The sequence below is a fragment of the Cariama cristata genome, unplaced genomic scaffold (genome assembly GCF_000690535.1).
Source record: "Cariama cristata isolate BGI_N322 unplaced genomic scaffold, ASM69053v1 scaffold21001, whole genome shotgun sequence".
NCBI classification, from domain to species: Eukaryota; Metazoa; Chordata; class Aves; order Cariamiformes; family Cariamidae; genus Cariama; species Cariama cristata.
In genome coordinates this window covers 1-16,685 of record NW_009597830.1, presented here as the reverse complement: position 1 = coordinate 16,685, position 16,685 = coordinate 1, and the positions used below count along the sequence as shown (strand labels likewise).

The following is a 16,685-nucleotide window of genomic DNA, read 5'->3' as shown; positions in this document are numbered from 1 at the left end:
TAGACTAAGAGGATATTTGTTATTGCTTATAGGTACAGTTGATATCATCAGATTTTAAAGTAAAACAAATGTAAACCAAAAAAGCACTATACCTTGTAGCTGACTTGTACTATCTGAACAAAGAGTGAGAGAGGCAAGCAGAGAAGAATGTCACTAACAAGAGCCCATCCAAACCCAAACTCTCTGTGAACTGGGAGAGGGGGGACATAGCGCATCCATGACACATCATCCACGTACACTAGGAACAAGAAGAGTGGCTTAGACTCAGACAGGACAAACCTAGTAGTTATACTAATAGTTTTACTGTGGGTATTCAAGTAGAACACATTTGGCAGTTTATAGTCTGGAAATCTGAAAATAACCTGAAAATCATCTAAAACATTCGTTTTCAATCTTTTTTGAAGTAGACTTCTACCTTCTTTTCAGTGTTGAACCATGGCAAAGTCTGTAGTAAAGTCAGGATGTGCCACTTCTTACCTGTTTGATTAGACAACTCTACTTCGGTCTCCTGTGCAGAGATTTCAGGATTCGCCACAGTTGTAATTTCTACAGTCCCATCTGATTGTGCTTCAAGCACAGGTGCATTCACATCCAGCCCTTGTTTGTTGCCTTTTTTCTCACCATCGTTACCTCCTTTTGGCTGTGTTCCATTTAAAGGGTGTCCATAAATTAAGTACCAGAGGAACATGTGGACCATTCTTAAACGGGGCATTTTGGGAAGAAAGCCAAGAGAACGCCCAAGTCCTGGAACTGGGAGGGAAGATTAAGTACCAAACAGAAATAAAAAGAGGATTAGAACAGGAGAAATAGCTACCTCTGCAAAACTAACATGAAGAAAACTGGAAGGAAAGATGGGCAGCTGAAAGTAAATGTAAGTTACAAATACTAAGTTACAAGTAGTAAAGAAGTAGTAGTGAATACAAATATTCCAGTTCCCAATTGTAAAAAAAAATAGGCAGCTAAGAAAACACTGGATAGTGAGACTGCTTTAACGTAAACCCAATGTTTCTTCTATAAAAGAAAAAACCCACTTGTATCTTAGGAGAGCCCAACATCTGAAAGTGATTATTAATAATAAACGGGAAAGTGAAAGATGACAGAAAAAACAAAGCTAGCTGTACCTGTAACAGGGTGATAGTTTTTTAGCTGTGTTATGCCCATTTTTTCATCAGTTTTTCTTGCCCGATTATTATTATCGGCTTTACGCGAGCTTTCCTGCGTTTCTCCTGAGTCAGGAGCTGCTTCTTGCCCCACGTTTTCTTCCTCAGCACAGTCCTGGGGTGCTGGTGTCTGGGGAACTTTAATCCTGTATTAAAACCACACAGCACTGGTAAAAATTAAGCAGAGTTCAACTCCTCCTCTTTCCTGACTTCAGGAAATGTTCAGCATCTTGCTTCATCTTTGCGCTTCAATTTCTGTTGCTAAAGAAGAGATTTTCTTTCCTTTTGCTTAGTTTGTGATTATTTCCTCTGCATATTTTCGCATGTACTAAATAAGCCAAGTTCCCCACAAGCCATCCAAACCATCACTGCAACTTGCCTGTTTGCTGTGCTTGAATTGGAGATTCGGAAACGCACTTGCTCAATGGCACTTTTAACAAGGGGATCACTAGGACTCACTGAAGGATGCACAACAAACTCTACCTGTTCAGAGCAGCAGAAAACAAACAGAAGTTATTTCTGGAGATATTGGCTCTTAATCAGCTGCATAAATTATCAGAGATTAGCAGACAGTTAATTAATGGTAGCCACAATGGATGAATCCTGTGAAGATTTAGTAATTCACAGAACATTAACACTTTTGGATCAAAACTCCTGTTGCTAGTTTGTATTAAGCAAGAGGCCAGACTACAGTCTTTGTACCAATAAATGGTTAATGACACTTCTACAAACCTCAGTTTTCTTGATTTTTAATATTCTGAAATATTTGGAGAACAAACACTTAAACTTGCAAATATTAGGTTGAAAGGGATAAATGAAAGTCCATACCTTGTATGGATATTGTTGCTGAAAGCATAGACACAATTCAGATGTGCTCTACAGTAATTGTGCAGCAGGTTATTTTCAACAGATTTTCTCCCTGCTTATGAACATTTCACACTACAGTTACAATGACAAGTCTCAGCTTTACAACTACAGACATTTTACTTCCATAAACCTCAACAACAGTGGATTTTTGTTTGAAAAAAATAAGATCACATTCCATAAATTTCAATTCAGATTTCTTCCATACTCCTGACTTTCAAAAGGGGATTAAATAGAATTGTATTGCAGCCTGACAGTGCAGGGAGAGAACCATGAATTGCATAACTCATAAGCAGCAGAACCTCTCAGAAGGGAGATTCGGAGACTCTGATCTCTGGACTATTCCTTGGTCTCACAATTATCTGCAGCACAATAATTGAAAGCACTAATCTGGTTTTCACAGTAGCTTAGTTTGGGACATGTAGCTTCTGGGCAGCTCAACTATGGGTCCTGCTACAAAAAGTGAAGTCATTCATGCATTTCAGGCCCAACACGTTTTGATAAATCAGAAGGCTGTGAGAACAGCTGCTTCTGCTGCCAGGGTTTATGCAGTCACCTTTTTACTAATGCCATCTTGAATGACTGTAGTACGATAGACTCTGAGGAGTCCTTCTCGTGCAAGCTTCTGTACCAGTCGTATGATGGACTTTTTGCAGCATTTAGTGGCAACACCTTCTTGCTTCTCTTGATCCATGACCATTTTCTGAAGCCTAAAAGATGCAAAAAATACTTTGCATTTTAGGCAGTCTGGAGCATTTCTGGGTGTAAGCAGTTTGTTAGAGCATGCGGGATCTTCCCTACTTCTAGCAATTACTGCTCACTTTTCCCTTTTGCTGTAAATAACTGGTAACTTAGCTTTAAATTTCAGCTGTATTTTCTTTGCAATCAAGCTTATCCTTTTTACATGAGGATTGCTGTTCTGATGACAGCAAATTCTCAATGTCAGGTTTCTCTGTGTATGACTACAGTGCCATTATGAATCCAGCCTCTCTAAAGTCAGGAAAATCTACAGCTTTTTGAAGTCGTGATTAAACATATGCAGTTTATATTTCCATTTCTGAGCTCAGTTCTGCTTGGGGCAGAAAGAGTTTAGTTGGTGGTGTTCAGAGCTCAGAAACCACACATACATTCACAGTATAGATACACATATCCCATCACTTGAAGCCAGCTCACTTCTTCCCTTAGAATCATAGAATCATTATGGTTGGAAGAGACCTCAAAGATCATCAAGTCCAACTGTATACCCGATGCCACCATGCCCGCTAAACCATGTCTCGAAGCACCACATCTAAACGTTTTTGTAACACCTCCAGGGATGGTGACTCTACCCCCTCCCTGGGGAGCCCGTTCCAATGCCTAACAACTCTTACAGTGAAGAAGTTCTTCCTAATAACCAGCCTGAACCTCCCCTGGACATATACCATATAAAAATTCACTTGTGTAATTTTCTGCAGAGAACTATTATTGCTTCCAAACAGTTGATTAATTTTAAAGATTCAGTGTAAGTGCAACCCCCCCACACCTTGCATGTGCCATCCTCTCCAACATTATAGCATATAGTGCCATCAGGGACAAGAAAAGCAAACAATGGAATGAGCACACAGATTGCTTGCTAAAAGAGGTGCTTCTACTGCCAAAATGCATCAGGTCCCCAGTACACTGTTTTCAGATGGACTCACGTGAACAAGCTTTCAATTAGCCGGAGGTTTCGAACAGCTTCCACAATGAGATTTCGGCGCTTCAGCAGCCGGTACGTTTCATGAGATCTCTCCACTGCCGCAGCTTTGGAACGCTTTTCCTTCTTTTGGCTACACGTCTTCTAGTGCACAGTATGGACAAAATTAAAAATTTTACATGAACTACTCAACGTCTTCAGCCTAACACTGGTTCCTCACACAGTAGCATCTGAGGAATTTAGAGTTTTGATATGTTTATTTGTAAGAAACTAGTCAGATGGGGATTGATTATCTTTTATCTCCCCTCCACAGACAGGGAACCAAGGCAGAAACTAAGATTTCCATGCAGTTAGATGCAGAGATGTATGCACTTTCTCTGCCAATCCCACACTATGAGCCATTTGAACCTGAGAGTTCCGGCCTAGAAAGCTGGTAACTGCCTTAACATTGTGCGGAGTCCAAGTCGACATATCCTGTCTCTCAAAGGCTTCTTCTCCCAGGCCCAACCCCACAGCAGTGAGGCTACACAACTTTCATGTTGGAATCCATTTGTTCCTCCTAGTTCAGAGGAGACAGACCAGATGATACGCAGCACTTGTGCACAGACAGACATTAAGTGATGACACTCATTAAGTCACCTCAGGGAATTTTGAGAGCACCAGGAAACTAATCCAGAACTGTATTTTTGACATCTACATTCCTGTTTCCTGGAATAATTTTCACTCATAACTATAATGCAGCCAAAATATGAATGCACTTTGAAACTAAATTTAAAAAACCAAAACAATCCCATAATTTAATAAAAAAACTATATCTTGAAGTCTTGCTATAGAAGTACGTAACTTAGCTCAGACAGACGTACCAACAAGAAAACATTAACACACGTGATCTTACCTTAAGGTCTTCAAGTCTGACCTCCTCCACCACAGCCACATCCCCATCTTCATCAGTGGAATGAGCACAGGTAGAAGGATTGGACTCCTGCTTTGGGGTTTCCAAAGTAGAAGTCTCCCCCGAAAGGTTGTCTAGGAGCTCATCGGGCTCTTCAAGAATTTGAAGGGAAGGCAGCCTCTTTCCCCGAGACTTGACAGCTGTTGGCTTTGAGCCTGATTTAAGAGCAAACAGTCTCATAACAGTTCTGCTTTCACAGTTCCCTGTAAACGTTCAGCTTCTCTCTCTAAAAGGTATTCCTCCATCTACTCAGGTAACTGTACTTAAAAGCATTCTGCTACATTTTTCAGATATTCTTCTACCCTGCTGGAAGCAGTGGTTTGATCATGAATGACTACATTCAGCTTTCAAAAGTAAAGTTAAAAAAAAATGAATTCCCTGTCATCAAATAATTCTCTCCATGCAGAAGCCTCTTCATAGGCAGACTTAGAAGACCATGAGGGGCCAGATTAGCTTATCCAGAAACTGCTGCCCGAGAACAGAGTTTCAGTCAAAGATTCTCAAGTTCTGCCAGAAACCTGACTTTTCTGACTCAAAGCAGAATGAGAACAAGGATTTAGTACTACTCCAAAGACAATCTACATAAGAAATGGAGATCTGTTCTCCTCCTTTCCCTTGGAGTTTATCAGAGAAGTTGTAGGAATGTTCAAATAGTTAAAATAAATAAAATAAAAAATATACCACCATATCCTCTTTAAAATATGTCCCCAAAAGGTTGGTAGGTTTCTCATTAAGACGTCCAAATAACTAAAGAAAATGATGAAGCAATTAGCTTCAGGAGAGAAAACATTTTTTGTCACAATATGCTTAGGTGAGTAAGGCTGCGAGAAGTCATCTCAAGCCTACTGCTGCTTGAAGGTAGTTAGTTAACATCTTAGACCGGTCTCAGACAAGAAGTCAGTATTACTCTAGCTATACTCATCCCACTTGAAGGTTTGCATCAGTACATGAACAAATATATTTTGCACAGGCTTGATACCAGATATTTCCAGCTGAAAAAAAACACTGCTAAGAGGGGAAGAATTTTTATATATTACAAAAAAATCTGAATTTGTCTGACCCTCTGCAGAATCATTTCAGCCCTTCAAGCCACCAGAAAAATAACTGAATATCCAAAATGCATGGTGTGTGAGCCCATTTCATTTGCATGGGGAAAAGGGGAGAAATGACATAGGGGTAAGGAAAAGTAGACTTTCCCAGTGATTGGTCATAGTCAGCAACGTTCTTTGGCACACACAAACATCAGAGCACACTTCAGTCCTCAGAATCTCTAGAGATTACCACACCTACAGTATTCCAAAACGTAACACTTCTGGTGGAAAGAGACATCAAAAAAGATAGAAATAATCAAATAAGTGTAAAAATAAATATATGATCAAAAACTTTAATGGAAACTAATAGCATATGATTTTTTTCTTTAATAAAAGGATCCATAAGAAAAATGCAAGGTTCTTTCCAAATTTCAGAATCATGATCTACCTTTAGCTGGTGTTGACTGAGGGGTATCATCTTGGAAACTTAATTTCAACAGAGAACGAGAGCTGGCCTTCTGACCTTTTCTTCTCTTCTTGCCATCTTTCCCTTCTTCATTGTCAGACTCTGAGACCAAAGTATCATCTTCTCCAGCAGACACATCTTCCACGGGTGGGGAATCTTCTGGCACTAGAGCCAAAGTTACTGTAGCTAACTGCTCACTTCTAGCCTTCTCTCTCTCAAACTGACGATTTAAATCACTCTCCTCTGCAAAAATGTACGAAATATACTTTGTTGTCCTTTGACGACCTTCATCCTCCATAAAACCCTAAGGAAATAGTTGGAATGTTATTTTACCACCTTACTTCTCCATTCTTGCAGTCTGTTCTCCAGAATTAACAGTGGGAAAATTTTCTAACTGTTCTCCCCTCACATCAAAAGATGTCATGTTATTCTCCTTTTTTTTCTAAATAAGAAAAATGTTGACTAACCTCAACATATAGAAATCAAAGGAAATACCATGCTTGAAAAATAAGTAAATCTGCATTACCTGCATACTAGAATGAAGTGTCTACAGTATGTGGGATGTAGAAAAGTCTAAGGAAGAACAAACTATATGCATTCAGACTGGAAATGAATTTTTTCAGGAAACATTTTCTGTGAAATAGCTACAATGCAGAAGTTACCAGAGTGAATCAGACTCAGTGGAAATGCTGTTGCCCTGTCTACTACAAGAGGTGCTTTCAAGTATCTAGAAACTCGAACTCTTAGCCTATCAATAAGGAAGGATTTCATCTTCACAGTTGACTTGGGAAAAAATTATTCCCATGGTTTATATAGTTTGTTTGGTTTTAATTCTACAGAACTTTTTACCAAATGACAAGATCTGAGTAAAAAAAATTCTCTATTGAGGCACGACAGCAATTATCCTGCCTTTGTGAAGAGTGGCAGGTGGCCACACGCGAGAAATGACAGCTGAATTTGTCTTGTTGAAATGAAAAAAAAAATTGAAATATCTGGAAAGGAGTTTAATCACCATAACCTCTACAAAAGTAACTTTTTTTTCAGAATTTATTATTATTTTCAAAAAGCAAGTAGATTAATGATTTTAAACGTACAGAGTGTCTCCGACAAGATCCTTCAGTAGAGGATCTGGCAAAACAGAACTTGTCTTATAGTCAAAAATTAAGCAGACCGACTACTTTGAGTTGAGAGACACTTATGTTCACCTCCATAAAGTGCCGGTCCCCAGATCACTTGGGTTACCACTGATCACAGTGAATGACTTCAGTAAGTGGTTGAGGCCGGGTGAAGAAGGGCTGAGGCCAGTTTCTCTGCCCCGTCTCTTTTTGGAGGGCAGACTTGCTTCATGGTGCTGGGAACAGTGTTCCTCTGGAATGTTGCGAAGCGGTGTCCGGCAGAATCCCACCAGCTGGTGTGGATCGCCAGAATACGTGCTCAATACAGACAGAAAATATGGGGCCATGTGCCTTTTTCCCTATGATCTTTATTACTTAAGCACCCAGTCACAAACCAATGTGAAATATTTGTACATCTGAGTCAGCAAACTGTTAAATGTCAAGGCAACTAACCAGGAAACAATAAAAAAAAGGTATGCTAGAAAAGCAGACATGTTACATTCTAACAACTAGGCCTAGTCCTTCAGATTACAGTATGTTAAAGTCTTAATACTTTTTGAATGCTTGTCTTGCATACCTTTTCCTCCACTGAAGTCATACTCTTTTCAATCTTACCAGGACTCTCACTGTCAATTCTCAATTCACTGCTGTTTCTATTGTCTGACGTTAACAATGTCATAACGTACTACCACAGTAACCACAACTGTATCTCTAGTTTCAATAATTATCTAAATTATTTTATTTTAACCTTACCTTGACAACTTTGTACCTCTCCAGAAGACGACAGAGCATCCTTGCTTCTAGCTTCCCCACATTCATAGCCAAGCGAATTTCTGCCTGAGAAATACCTTTGGTTCCCCTACTTTCAACTGTTTCAGAAACGAAAACGAAAAATTGCCTCAGGGAAATAATCTAACTGAATTATATCTACATATATTTGTATATACATTCATTTTCACTCTGAATAACTGTATATGCCAGAATATAAAATTCAACATTCCCCACTAACAACTAAAGACATTGTCACAGACACTTATAACATACAGTCAAATACTGTCATAAGACACAGTTTTAAGCAAAGCAGAGCCCCAGTAGGATGAGGTTTGAAGGGGATGGCTTCAGATTAAAAGCAGGGGTGAATTTTCCCCCTGACAGCTTTCTGCAGTTAAATATTAATTTCTGCATTACAAAAGGAAAAGAGATTGAAGAAGAACGAACACTGTTTTCCTCATTACCTTTTCTCATCCCACCACAACATCCTGTTTCTACCATGCTGTTTTATTTGGGTAGTACTGAGTAGTTGATCAGCTTCCAGGGAGGGCTAACAGGTGGCAGCACCTAGAGCTCCAGTCTAATCTGAACATAAAGCTCATCTTTTCAATGAAAAACTGGCACTTTCTGATACATAAAAAGCAATCAGAACTTAAAAAACCCAAACTCACAACATAGACCTTTCTTTTATACATACAAGGAGTAAGAAGGCAATGGGAAAAATCTTTAGCATGTCTTACTACATCACCTACTTAGCTGATAAGCCTGGGTGAGCATATCCCTTTCACAAACAACATCCACAGGCTGCACAGTTTTTGGGATGATCTCCTCTTCATCATCATCATGATAATCTTCCATTTTCTTCCGAAATTCCTTTAGTAATTTAAGGCAACGGACCATGATATCAGTCCCTGTGAACATGAACGTTAGTAACAACTCTTAACAAAATGCAGGGTGTGTGCGTATGTTTAAACCATTTTATTTCTTTCAGCAGCACGAAGTAATAGTGCAATGGGGAACAAACGACCAAAGACAACTGTTTATTTCTAGGAAAGGTTTGCAACAGCTTTTCCCTATATACGAATCTGTCAGAATACTGAGTAGCTGCATTTTTGAGGTACTACAAACCTTCACGTCTGTGTCGACATTAGGACCGCCCAATAGGAGAAATTTCAACAGCACAAATAAATCAATGAAAGGATTAAGTGCTGATCCACAGTATTACATCTTCTGGATATATATCTGACTGCAAGATTACTCACTGGGTATAAAATCACTCCTTTTTTTTTCCCCCTACACACCCAAAGCATTCTTCCACTTTCTACAAATACAAGTCACATAATGAAAGAAAACTGTACATTTGAAGATACAGAACTGTTACACTAAGCTACCTGGTTGCAAAATTGCTCCTTAACACAGGATTGCCTTTCCTCAGCAAGTTATCGAAGCGGATAGCAGTCAGTGGGCCCTATCAAGTGCTGCCGTGAGTGCCCAGTATTTAAAAATCCCAGGACCTAAAAGAACTGTCAGTTTATCATAAGTCCTAGCACATTCTTCTATATTTGCATGCATGCACGTTAGAGGAAGCATACACCAAGCAACTAGCACCCTGAAGAAAAGGATCAAACAGAAGAGTCCTACCCCAGCCAGTAAGCTCTTACGGCGTAACTAAAGTGTAGTTATGTTGCACAGGTCCAACATCACTTTGAGAAGAGGTTCCTCCCAGCCTTTGTCTGCTGCTTCCACAATACACGGTATCAGTTATATTATGCAGGCTTTATGTACAACCATGTATAAGCAGCTGAACTTCCAGATTTTTTGTCCAAAGTCCTCACCTACTCTCTGCACCTAGGGAATGGCTAGGTTTGTTAACATGTATGGTGTACCATAATTATATGCAATGAAAATGGAGACACAAAATCTAAGGTTGTTGTATACAAGGACAGAACACACTGCTGCCCACCAGCCACAAGAATCTCATACATGATTGAATTCCACATCTTAACATGTTACTGTGCACTGGCTGTGCTGCAGTAACTCTCCACCTGTTTTTCTATGAGATCCCAGAAGGGTAGAGTGGGGACAAATGACTTCAGGAGAGCTGTAGCAATCATGCTCCTTCATATAAGGGTGACCTATCATCACCAGTGAACAATTTAAGAGACCAGTGGTAAACTAGAACAAGGTTTTACTGTACATTGCCAGCTTGTCAAGTTGCAGTGATTCAGCAGCTACTGCAGAAGTAGCCAATTCATCCTGCAGCAGCGGGTGGGAACATCTACAGCCTTCTCTACTCCTCTGGTACAGCTGTGCTGTGAAAAATGCCAGGTGAAAGCTTTAGTTGAAATCATTAAGGTTTCAGCTGATGAATTTTATCTTATGTATATACATGATCAGTTACTGAAGCCTAGCTGACATGAAGTTAATCCACAGTAACTTAACCATGTGACTGAGCTCCAGGCCAGATGATTTTTCCTCCATGTGAACCCTTTCCCTGCCAGTATGCTAAGTTAACTGTCCTAAGCAGTATCTAAGTGCTAACACTTTGGTAGGGCTGCAGGCACTGTTATCACATCCTCTGTATTCCTACAGCTCATTAATTTTCACTTGAAGCAGTATTTGGAAAAGAAAACAAACCAACCCCAAACCCAACAAAGCCAAAAAACAACAACAACAACAACAACAACAACCCGATTCCTTTTACTTTAGCTCCTGCTGCCCAACAGTGTACTTCCCATAGCAGATGCTCTGTCTTCATCCTCAATGTGTCCCACATAAGTCTATCTGCTTTCCCGTATAACTCTAGAGATTAAACCATCTTGATCTCTGATGAAAATCAGTTATTATTAATTCATCCTAGTTTAATACCTAGTGTTTTTTAGGGCATTTTTGTGGATTTTCAGCTTTTACGTCCGTAAGATAGAATTATCATTCAAGTGAAAGATTCATCAGGTGGCATTTTGTCACCAACTCAAGTAGTAAATGCAGCTGCCATTGTGCCAATCCCTGACAAAACATGAAACATCTACTGCCTTGTGGGTTGCCACCAAGTTTATAAATGGATTTCTATTTTCTTGTCTTCTAAGTAAATACTTTAATTGAAAGTTAGATGTTTTTACTACAGATTATAAACTCTGTATTTTAGAAATACTATCTAGTCTTTGGGGTTTTATTTGCAAGTGTCTTCAGCTCATTAGAACATCTCTGAAGCTTAAGTCAGTATGAGGAAGTATAAACAAATACAACCTGGTGCAATACTACTCAAAGACAGTATAAAAGAGAATCTAGGTTTCTGTCAATGCCAATGCTAAATGGTGCGACTAAAGGTACCCCTGTCATACAAGCCACTGTACGTGGAGACGCTTGCTCAAATCAGAAATACAACTATGTACAATACATATTTTGTAAAAGTTTGATGATAATTTTTCCCATATATTTTATTGTATACTGATCTATTTTAGAATATTTTTTGAGGATCTTCACTGCTTTCTTGAAACTGTGAACTTAAATGAATTCTCCTGTGTAAAACTCCCTCCAATATTCTTATGGGAAGGAGGTGGACCTGTGTATTTTGTGACAAAAACTCATTCAATCACTCCCTTATTTATTCAGTACAATGTGCAAGACTTCTCTCTGAACCATGCTAGATGCTGCGCCTACCTTTGGCCGTTGCTTCTCTCTGTTCATAATACAATTTCCCTGAGAGAGACTTCCTTCCCCCAGACTTAAAAGATTTGAAGGAATTTGTTGTCTTATCAAGAGCCTTAACCCAACTCCATGTAACTGGCATTCACTTTTGTTTTCTCAAAGTTCTTGCATTTTTATCAGCTTTCACTCCTTCCTTTATGATCACTCCTATTCACAAAGACTATGTAATTTGCAACGTTTAGTTCCTATCAGATCTATTTTTTTTATTTTTTCCACAAACAGTGCACTACATCTCTGAAAAACATACTGTTCATCTTTTAGAACTATTTTCTTTTTAACCCTCAGCAAATCTGCCTCTTAGGATTTTCTGTGATTAAAGATTTGGTTTAGATTTCCTCAAGCAATTGCATTAATTCCATTGGAGATACTATCCTTCCCCATACTTTCTATTATTACTTCTCCTAATTTTTTCTCCACACAAGTTTTATCTGCATCTTTTTCTGACAGCAGTTGCTTTCTTTTGTCTCCTTTCTTCATGCAGTTCTGCTCTTCTTTGTCTTTCCACTACATGTTTGGAAGTTATCAGCAGTTCTTGCAAACCTATTAAATCTGAATTCAAAGCTGGTTATGCATTAAACTATCCCTCAGTAGACTATGGCTTTTTTTAATAGAGTTGTTGGCTATCTTGCTTAGTTCAAGAATTCCAAGGTACTGCTGTAGAAGCTTACTTCCATAATTTGATACGAATTATCAAATCAAAGTTTCCACACAAACTTTGCCTTCTCATGACTTTCAGCAAAACTCCTAATTTCAGCAAAAGCCATGGCTAAGATGGTCTGTTTCTTTAGCTTATATCATAATAGTCTTTTTTGGTTTATATCACTTTTTATATATTTTTGTCAAGTTTATTGACTTGTCATTCAACTTCAACCTGAAAGGTCAACAGACTACTCTTTGTCCCTACTCTGTGTTGGCTTGAGCAGTCTGATTAGGATTCACAATCCACTGAAACAACTTATATTGATACACAACAAACTTGCCTGCGTCCATTTCTTAAAAACCTGGAACAAATGCTTAATTCAAGTGGGCTGCAGTGTTCTAGTTTTATTAACACATTTCTCCACATAATTGCATAGACAGATTTTCACTTATGCATCTTTCAATTTAAGATTTGAAGCTTACAGACAGAATGAAATCAACGTAATTACACAAAAAGAGAGCAAAAATACGGTTCTAGTTACCTTTCTTTGTCTTGTGGGGTCCTCCATCGGGGTGTATGTCTTGTAACGGGATGGATATTACCTTGGCTAGGCCAGCATTCATCATATATTGATACAGACGTTTGAAAGTTCTCTCACGAAGACCCTAATGCAAAGAGAAATGGCAAACGTCATGGTAGCCCAAAAGTCTCAATGTAGGCAATTAGTATCAAAGACATTCATACTGCCTGTTCTTAAAACATAGTATTTTGGGGTAAGATATCAAAGAAGGATCTTAAAAGCCTGCTAGTGCAGATGCCAGGCAAAGCATGAGATGCTTCTGGAGTGTGTTCTATCCCTCCAACTCTACCACCCAAACAAGCAGCAGCAATCAGCAGCAGCATTGTGCAAGTAAGAACTGCATGATGATACCATTGACAAAACTCTTCTGAAACTGTGGAAGGAATAGAACTCCTTCCTTATGACAAAGAGCAACAGTAACTCAATCTAGTAGGTTTTTAAGATCCTTCTTTTGATATCCTATCCAAAATTTTATGCAATGTTAAAAAACAGGCAGTATGAATGACTGCCTTTGATACTAATCATCTAGATTCTATATAAGTGAGAATTTGAAAGAGTAATGAATCTCACCAATTCTTCCCTCAAGTTTCCTAATGTTTCCATCTGGTTTGGACGAGCACTTAGCATACTTGAGAGTTTCTCCATCAGAATATCATATTTGCTCCTCCTAACCAAGAAAAGAAAATTATTCACATGTAAGCATGCATATAACTTTATAAACACGAGTTGTACCTTTACAAAATGTCAGTCACTACAGAAAGTATGCTGAAGTGTTCTCAGATTGTTTTAGGAACTATAGTTTCTTTTCCTTTGGTGAATAGCACATGAGAGAATTTCTCACTAAGAAGAGACCCCAACTGAGGGAACAGTGACTCAGCCCAGGCTGTTACTTCATTGGCAATCCACAGAAGCGCAAGGTCTAATCATAAACAAGATGGGGGGGCGGAAATCTATTAGAAATGTGTTTGAAGTGAGAACACTCAAAATTAACAGAATGATTAGTGCTACAATAAGAAGAGTTAGGCTTATGTAGGCAGGTGCCTGGCACTAGAATACCCTGTTGTTTACAGCCGTAAGACAAGTAAGTTTTAAACTGTCTGGCATTTGGAAGTGGAGTTAATAAAGAAATTAAGAGTTAATATCAGGAAACTTTGGTGGTTCTGTGACAACAAAACAAACTTTCATCATAGTAAAAGGTCACAGCCTACCCACAGGATCTTTAAAATATCTTAGTGGCACATACCTATCAACATGAAAGCGAGTCAGAAGTAGAAGAATTGAGTGTTGCTGTGCACCACTTGGTAGTCTTATGACATGGGACTGCATTGTTATGAGACCATTTCTGTCCAATACTCTTCGGTGATAATGAATTTTTCCAGCATCCACTCTAAAGAGAAGATGGCAAGATAACTATAGGCATAGGAACTTCTGCAAATAAATTCTAATTACCCAGTATCCCAAAACATTTTACCTAAATTACCTATGGTCTCAGCGACATATGTTAATTTTCAAAGTGACAATCTCAAAATTAGGAAGTGACAAAATAAGATAACCTGTGAAACTGATTTTCATAGTTAATCTAATTAACCAGAGAGAAATACCTCTGATTTTAACCTATGGTTTCTGTGCATAATCACAGTGTCATGACACGGTTTGATGAGACAGCTGAACCAATATTGTATCCCCATGCCCCCATCCTCCACCCTCTCTTTCCAACTCCTGGCTACACTACAATCACTGCCCCCCTTATAATGGCACTGGTATTCATCTCACTCCTTGGTGAGCTGGCTCAGGCCACTGAATGACACAAAAGCATCCACAAAAGATTTCTCCTCCACCTCCATCATCTTAGTTACCTAAAAGAGCTTCCCAAGCGGCAAAAAACAATGCCAGTGTGGTTTGCAAGCTACGTACACTTCATCTCCTAAAAGCAGCGAATCCTTAACAGCAATGTTAATATGCTCCAGCACTGCAATATAAAACCAGAAGTTCCCTAACAGGCTGTGTAATGCTCCTCCATCAACAAAATACATGGTCTAGTTTGGGAGCTGGTAACTCAGGCTCCTGTTCAGGCCATATAGAGGAAGATATCACACAGGGCAAATGTGGGGGACAAAAGGTAGGCATCCAAGAATCTCTTTAGAACTTGGGCAGGATAAGATGCTTACTTAGCAGTTTAGGAAAGGAAATTAAAATTATTCTTCCATCCCAAATTTAAGTGATTTAGAGAAAGCAAGAACATCCACAAATTAGAAACTTGTGTATTGACCCAATAGACAATGTCTGTTTCCATGAGAAAAATATCAGGAAGTATAATGAACTCAAGAAAGAGATTGGTATACTTCCAGCAATACAGGCTCCAAGAACCAAGTGCTCCTCATAGTAAGGATGAGACACTACCAACACAGATATGAGTTTAAATCAATACACAGGAATTCTTAAGTGGACAGATCTTTATAAATAACCAGTGGAAACTTACTAGCTTTGATTAAATTCATACAGCATGATATAAACTTACTTGAAAGCCCCACTGTGAAGGTCCCTCTGAAGCTCTCCTTGCCACCTAGCACGACCTAAACGTTCCAATATACAGTAGGAGAAGTCAGGGAGTTTTAAGTCAGGGTCCCCCTCCCAGCCTATTAAAGCTCTGTAACGCTGGTCTTGGGAAGCAACAATGACTAGTTTCTCTCCCCATCTAAGAAAAAGAAGGGAAAGTAATAAATTATTATTAGTTCCATAAAAACAGAGAGATCAATCACTTTCCGCCCACAAAGACCATTCTTGATGTAATCTCCACAAACTGAGTGAAGACCAAATTTTAAAACTTAAGTTAAAAGTCTTTTAATGCCAGATATAAGGACTTCACTCACTTTTCAACAGCTTCTGTATAAGTATAACAAGGCTGCAAATCCTTCCTCCTTATTTGATCAGTGATATCTACTCTTTCTTTAAAATACTGGCAGGAACCTTGTATGCCATCTTTATTATCCAAAACCATGTGGACAGGATAAATATCATCTGAAGAAACGGGATCTCTTTTGGTTTCCAGTATTCCTGTTTCAAGGTCTATTTCTTCATATCTGAAACAAAAGCAGAGAGCCAACATTTAACCAAGCAACGGGAATTTGGAACTCAAATATAAGATTGTCACAAACAATGCTCATACCTCTATCAGATATCTTGGAAAAATTAAACTCTTTTGAAACCTCAAAGCTGGAAAAACACAACAAGCAGAGTTGCACTCCTTGAGTACGACCAAACCTTATCAGCACGCAGAGCGTATGAGGCAGGAGGAGGGAAATACATTATTTGATCTTCAAAAATTCAAGGATAAGGAAATAGTGGGAATAAGAGAAATATATATAAATACTGATTTTCAGAAAAGGAAAACAACGGGTACATCCACCCTGATGAACTAGGACATATAAACTCTGCTTGTACCTAAATGGTAAACAGTCACTAGAACGGAAATCTAGCCAGGACTCCTGCAGAGGTCTCCTAAACTGCAGGCTTCAAAACCACACTCCGCCTTGCCTGCCGTCAACCAGCTACTGAAGCGTTCTCTCAGCAAAACCGGGACGGCTCCAGAGAACGAGCAGAGGCAGCGGGGGCAGCCACCGGGGCGGCTGGAGGACCAGGGCCGAGTTCTGCCCGGCAGAGGAGCGAGCCCTCCCTGAGCGTCCGGCGGGGTATCCGGCCCGGCAGGAAGGGGAAAGCGCGGCG

The 16,685-nt window shown here is 39.2% G+C and overlaps 1 protein-coding gene across 1 annotated transcript in view; it reads right to left on the bottom strand.

The window, feature by feature from the left end:
- Positions 1-16,042, bottom strand: part of GTF3C1 (general transcription factor IIIC, polypeptide 1, alpha 220kDa) — a gene marked incomplete at its 5' end in the record, with an annotated part of 40,672 nt that extends 24,630 nt beyond the window's left edge. Inside the window, 15 exons of the mRNA XM_009709071.1 lie at positions 93-238; positions 478-750; positions 1,122-1,306; positions 1,540-1,643; positions 2,581-2,734; positions 3,704-3,840; positions 4,595-4,806; positions 6,131-6,452; positions 8,017-8,132; positions 8,787-8,945; positions 12,924-13,047; positions 13,533-13,629; positions 14,206-14,349; positions 15,481-15,657; positions 15,833-16,042. Of these exons, the coding sequence (XP_009707373.1) occupies positions 93-238; positions 478-750; positions 1,122-1,306; positions 1,540-1,643; positions 2,581-2,734; positions 3,704-3,840; positions 4,595-4,806; positions 6,131-6,452; positions 8,017-8,132; positions 8,787-8,945; positions 12,924-13,047; positions 13,533-13,629; positions 14,206-14,349; positions 15,481-15,657; positions 15,833-16,042 (2,560 nt within the window). The remainder of the gene's footprint in view (positions 1-92; positions 239-477; positions 751-1,121; positions 1,307-1,539; positions 1,644-2,580; positions 2,735-3,703; positions 3,841-4,594; positions 4,807-6,130; positions 6,453-8,016; positions 8,133-8,786; positions 8,946-12,923; positions 13,048-13,532; positions 13,630-14,205; positions 14,350-15,480; positions 15,658-15,832) is intronic.
- Positions 16,043-16,685: the final 643 nt, after the last annotated feature.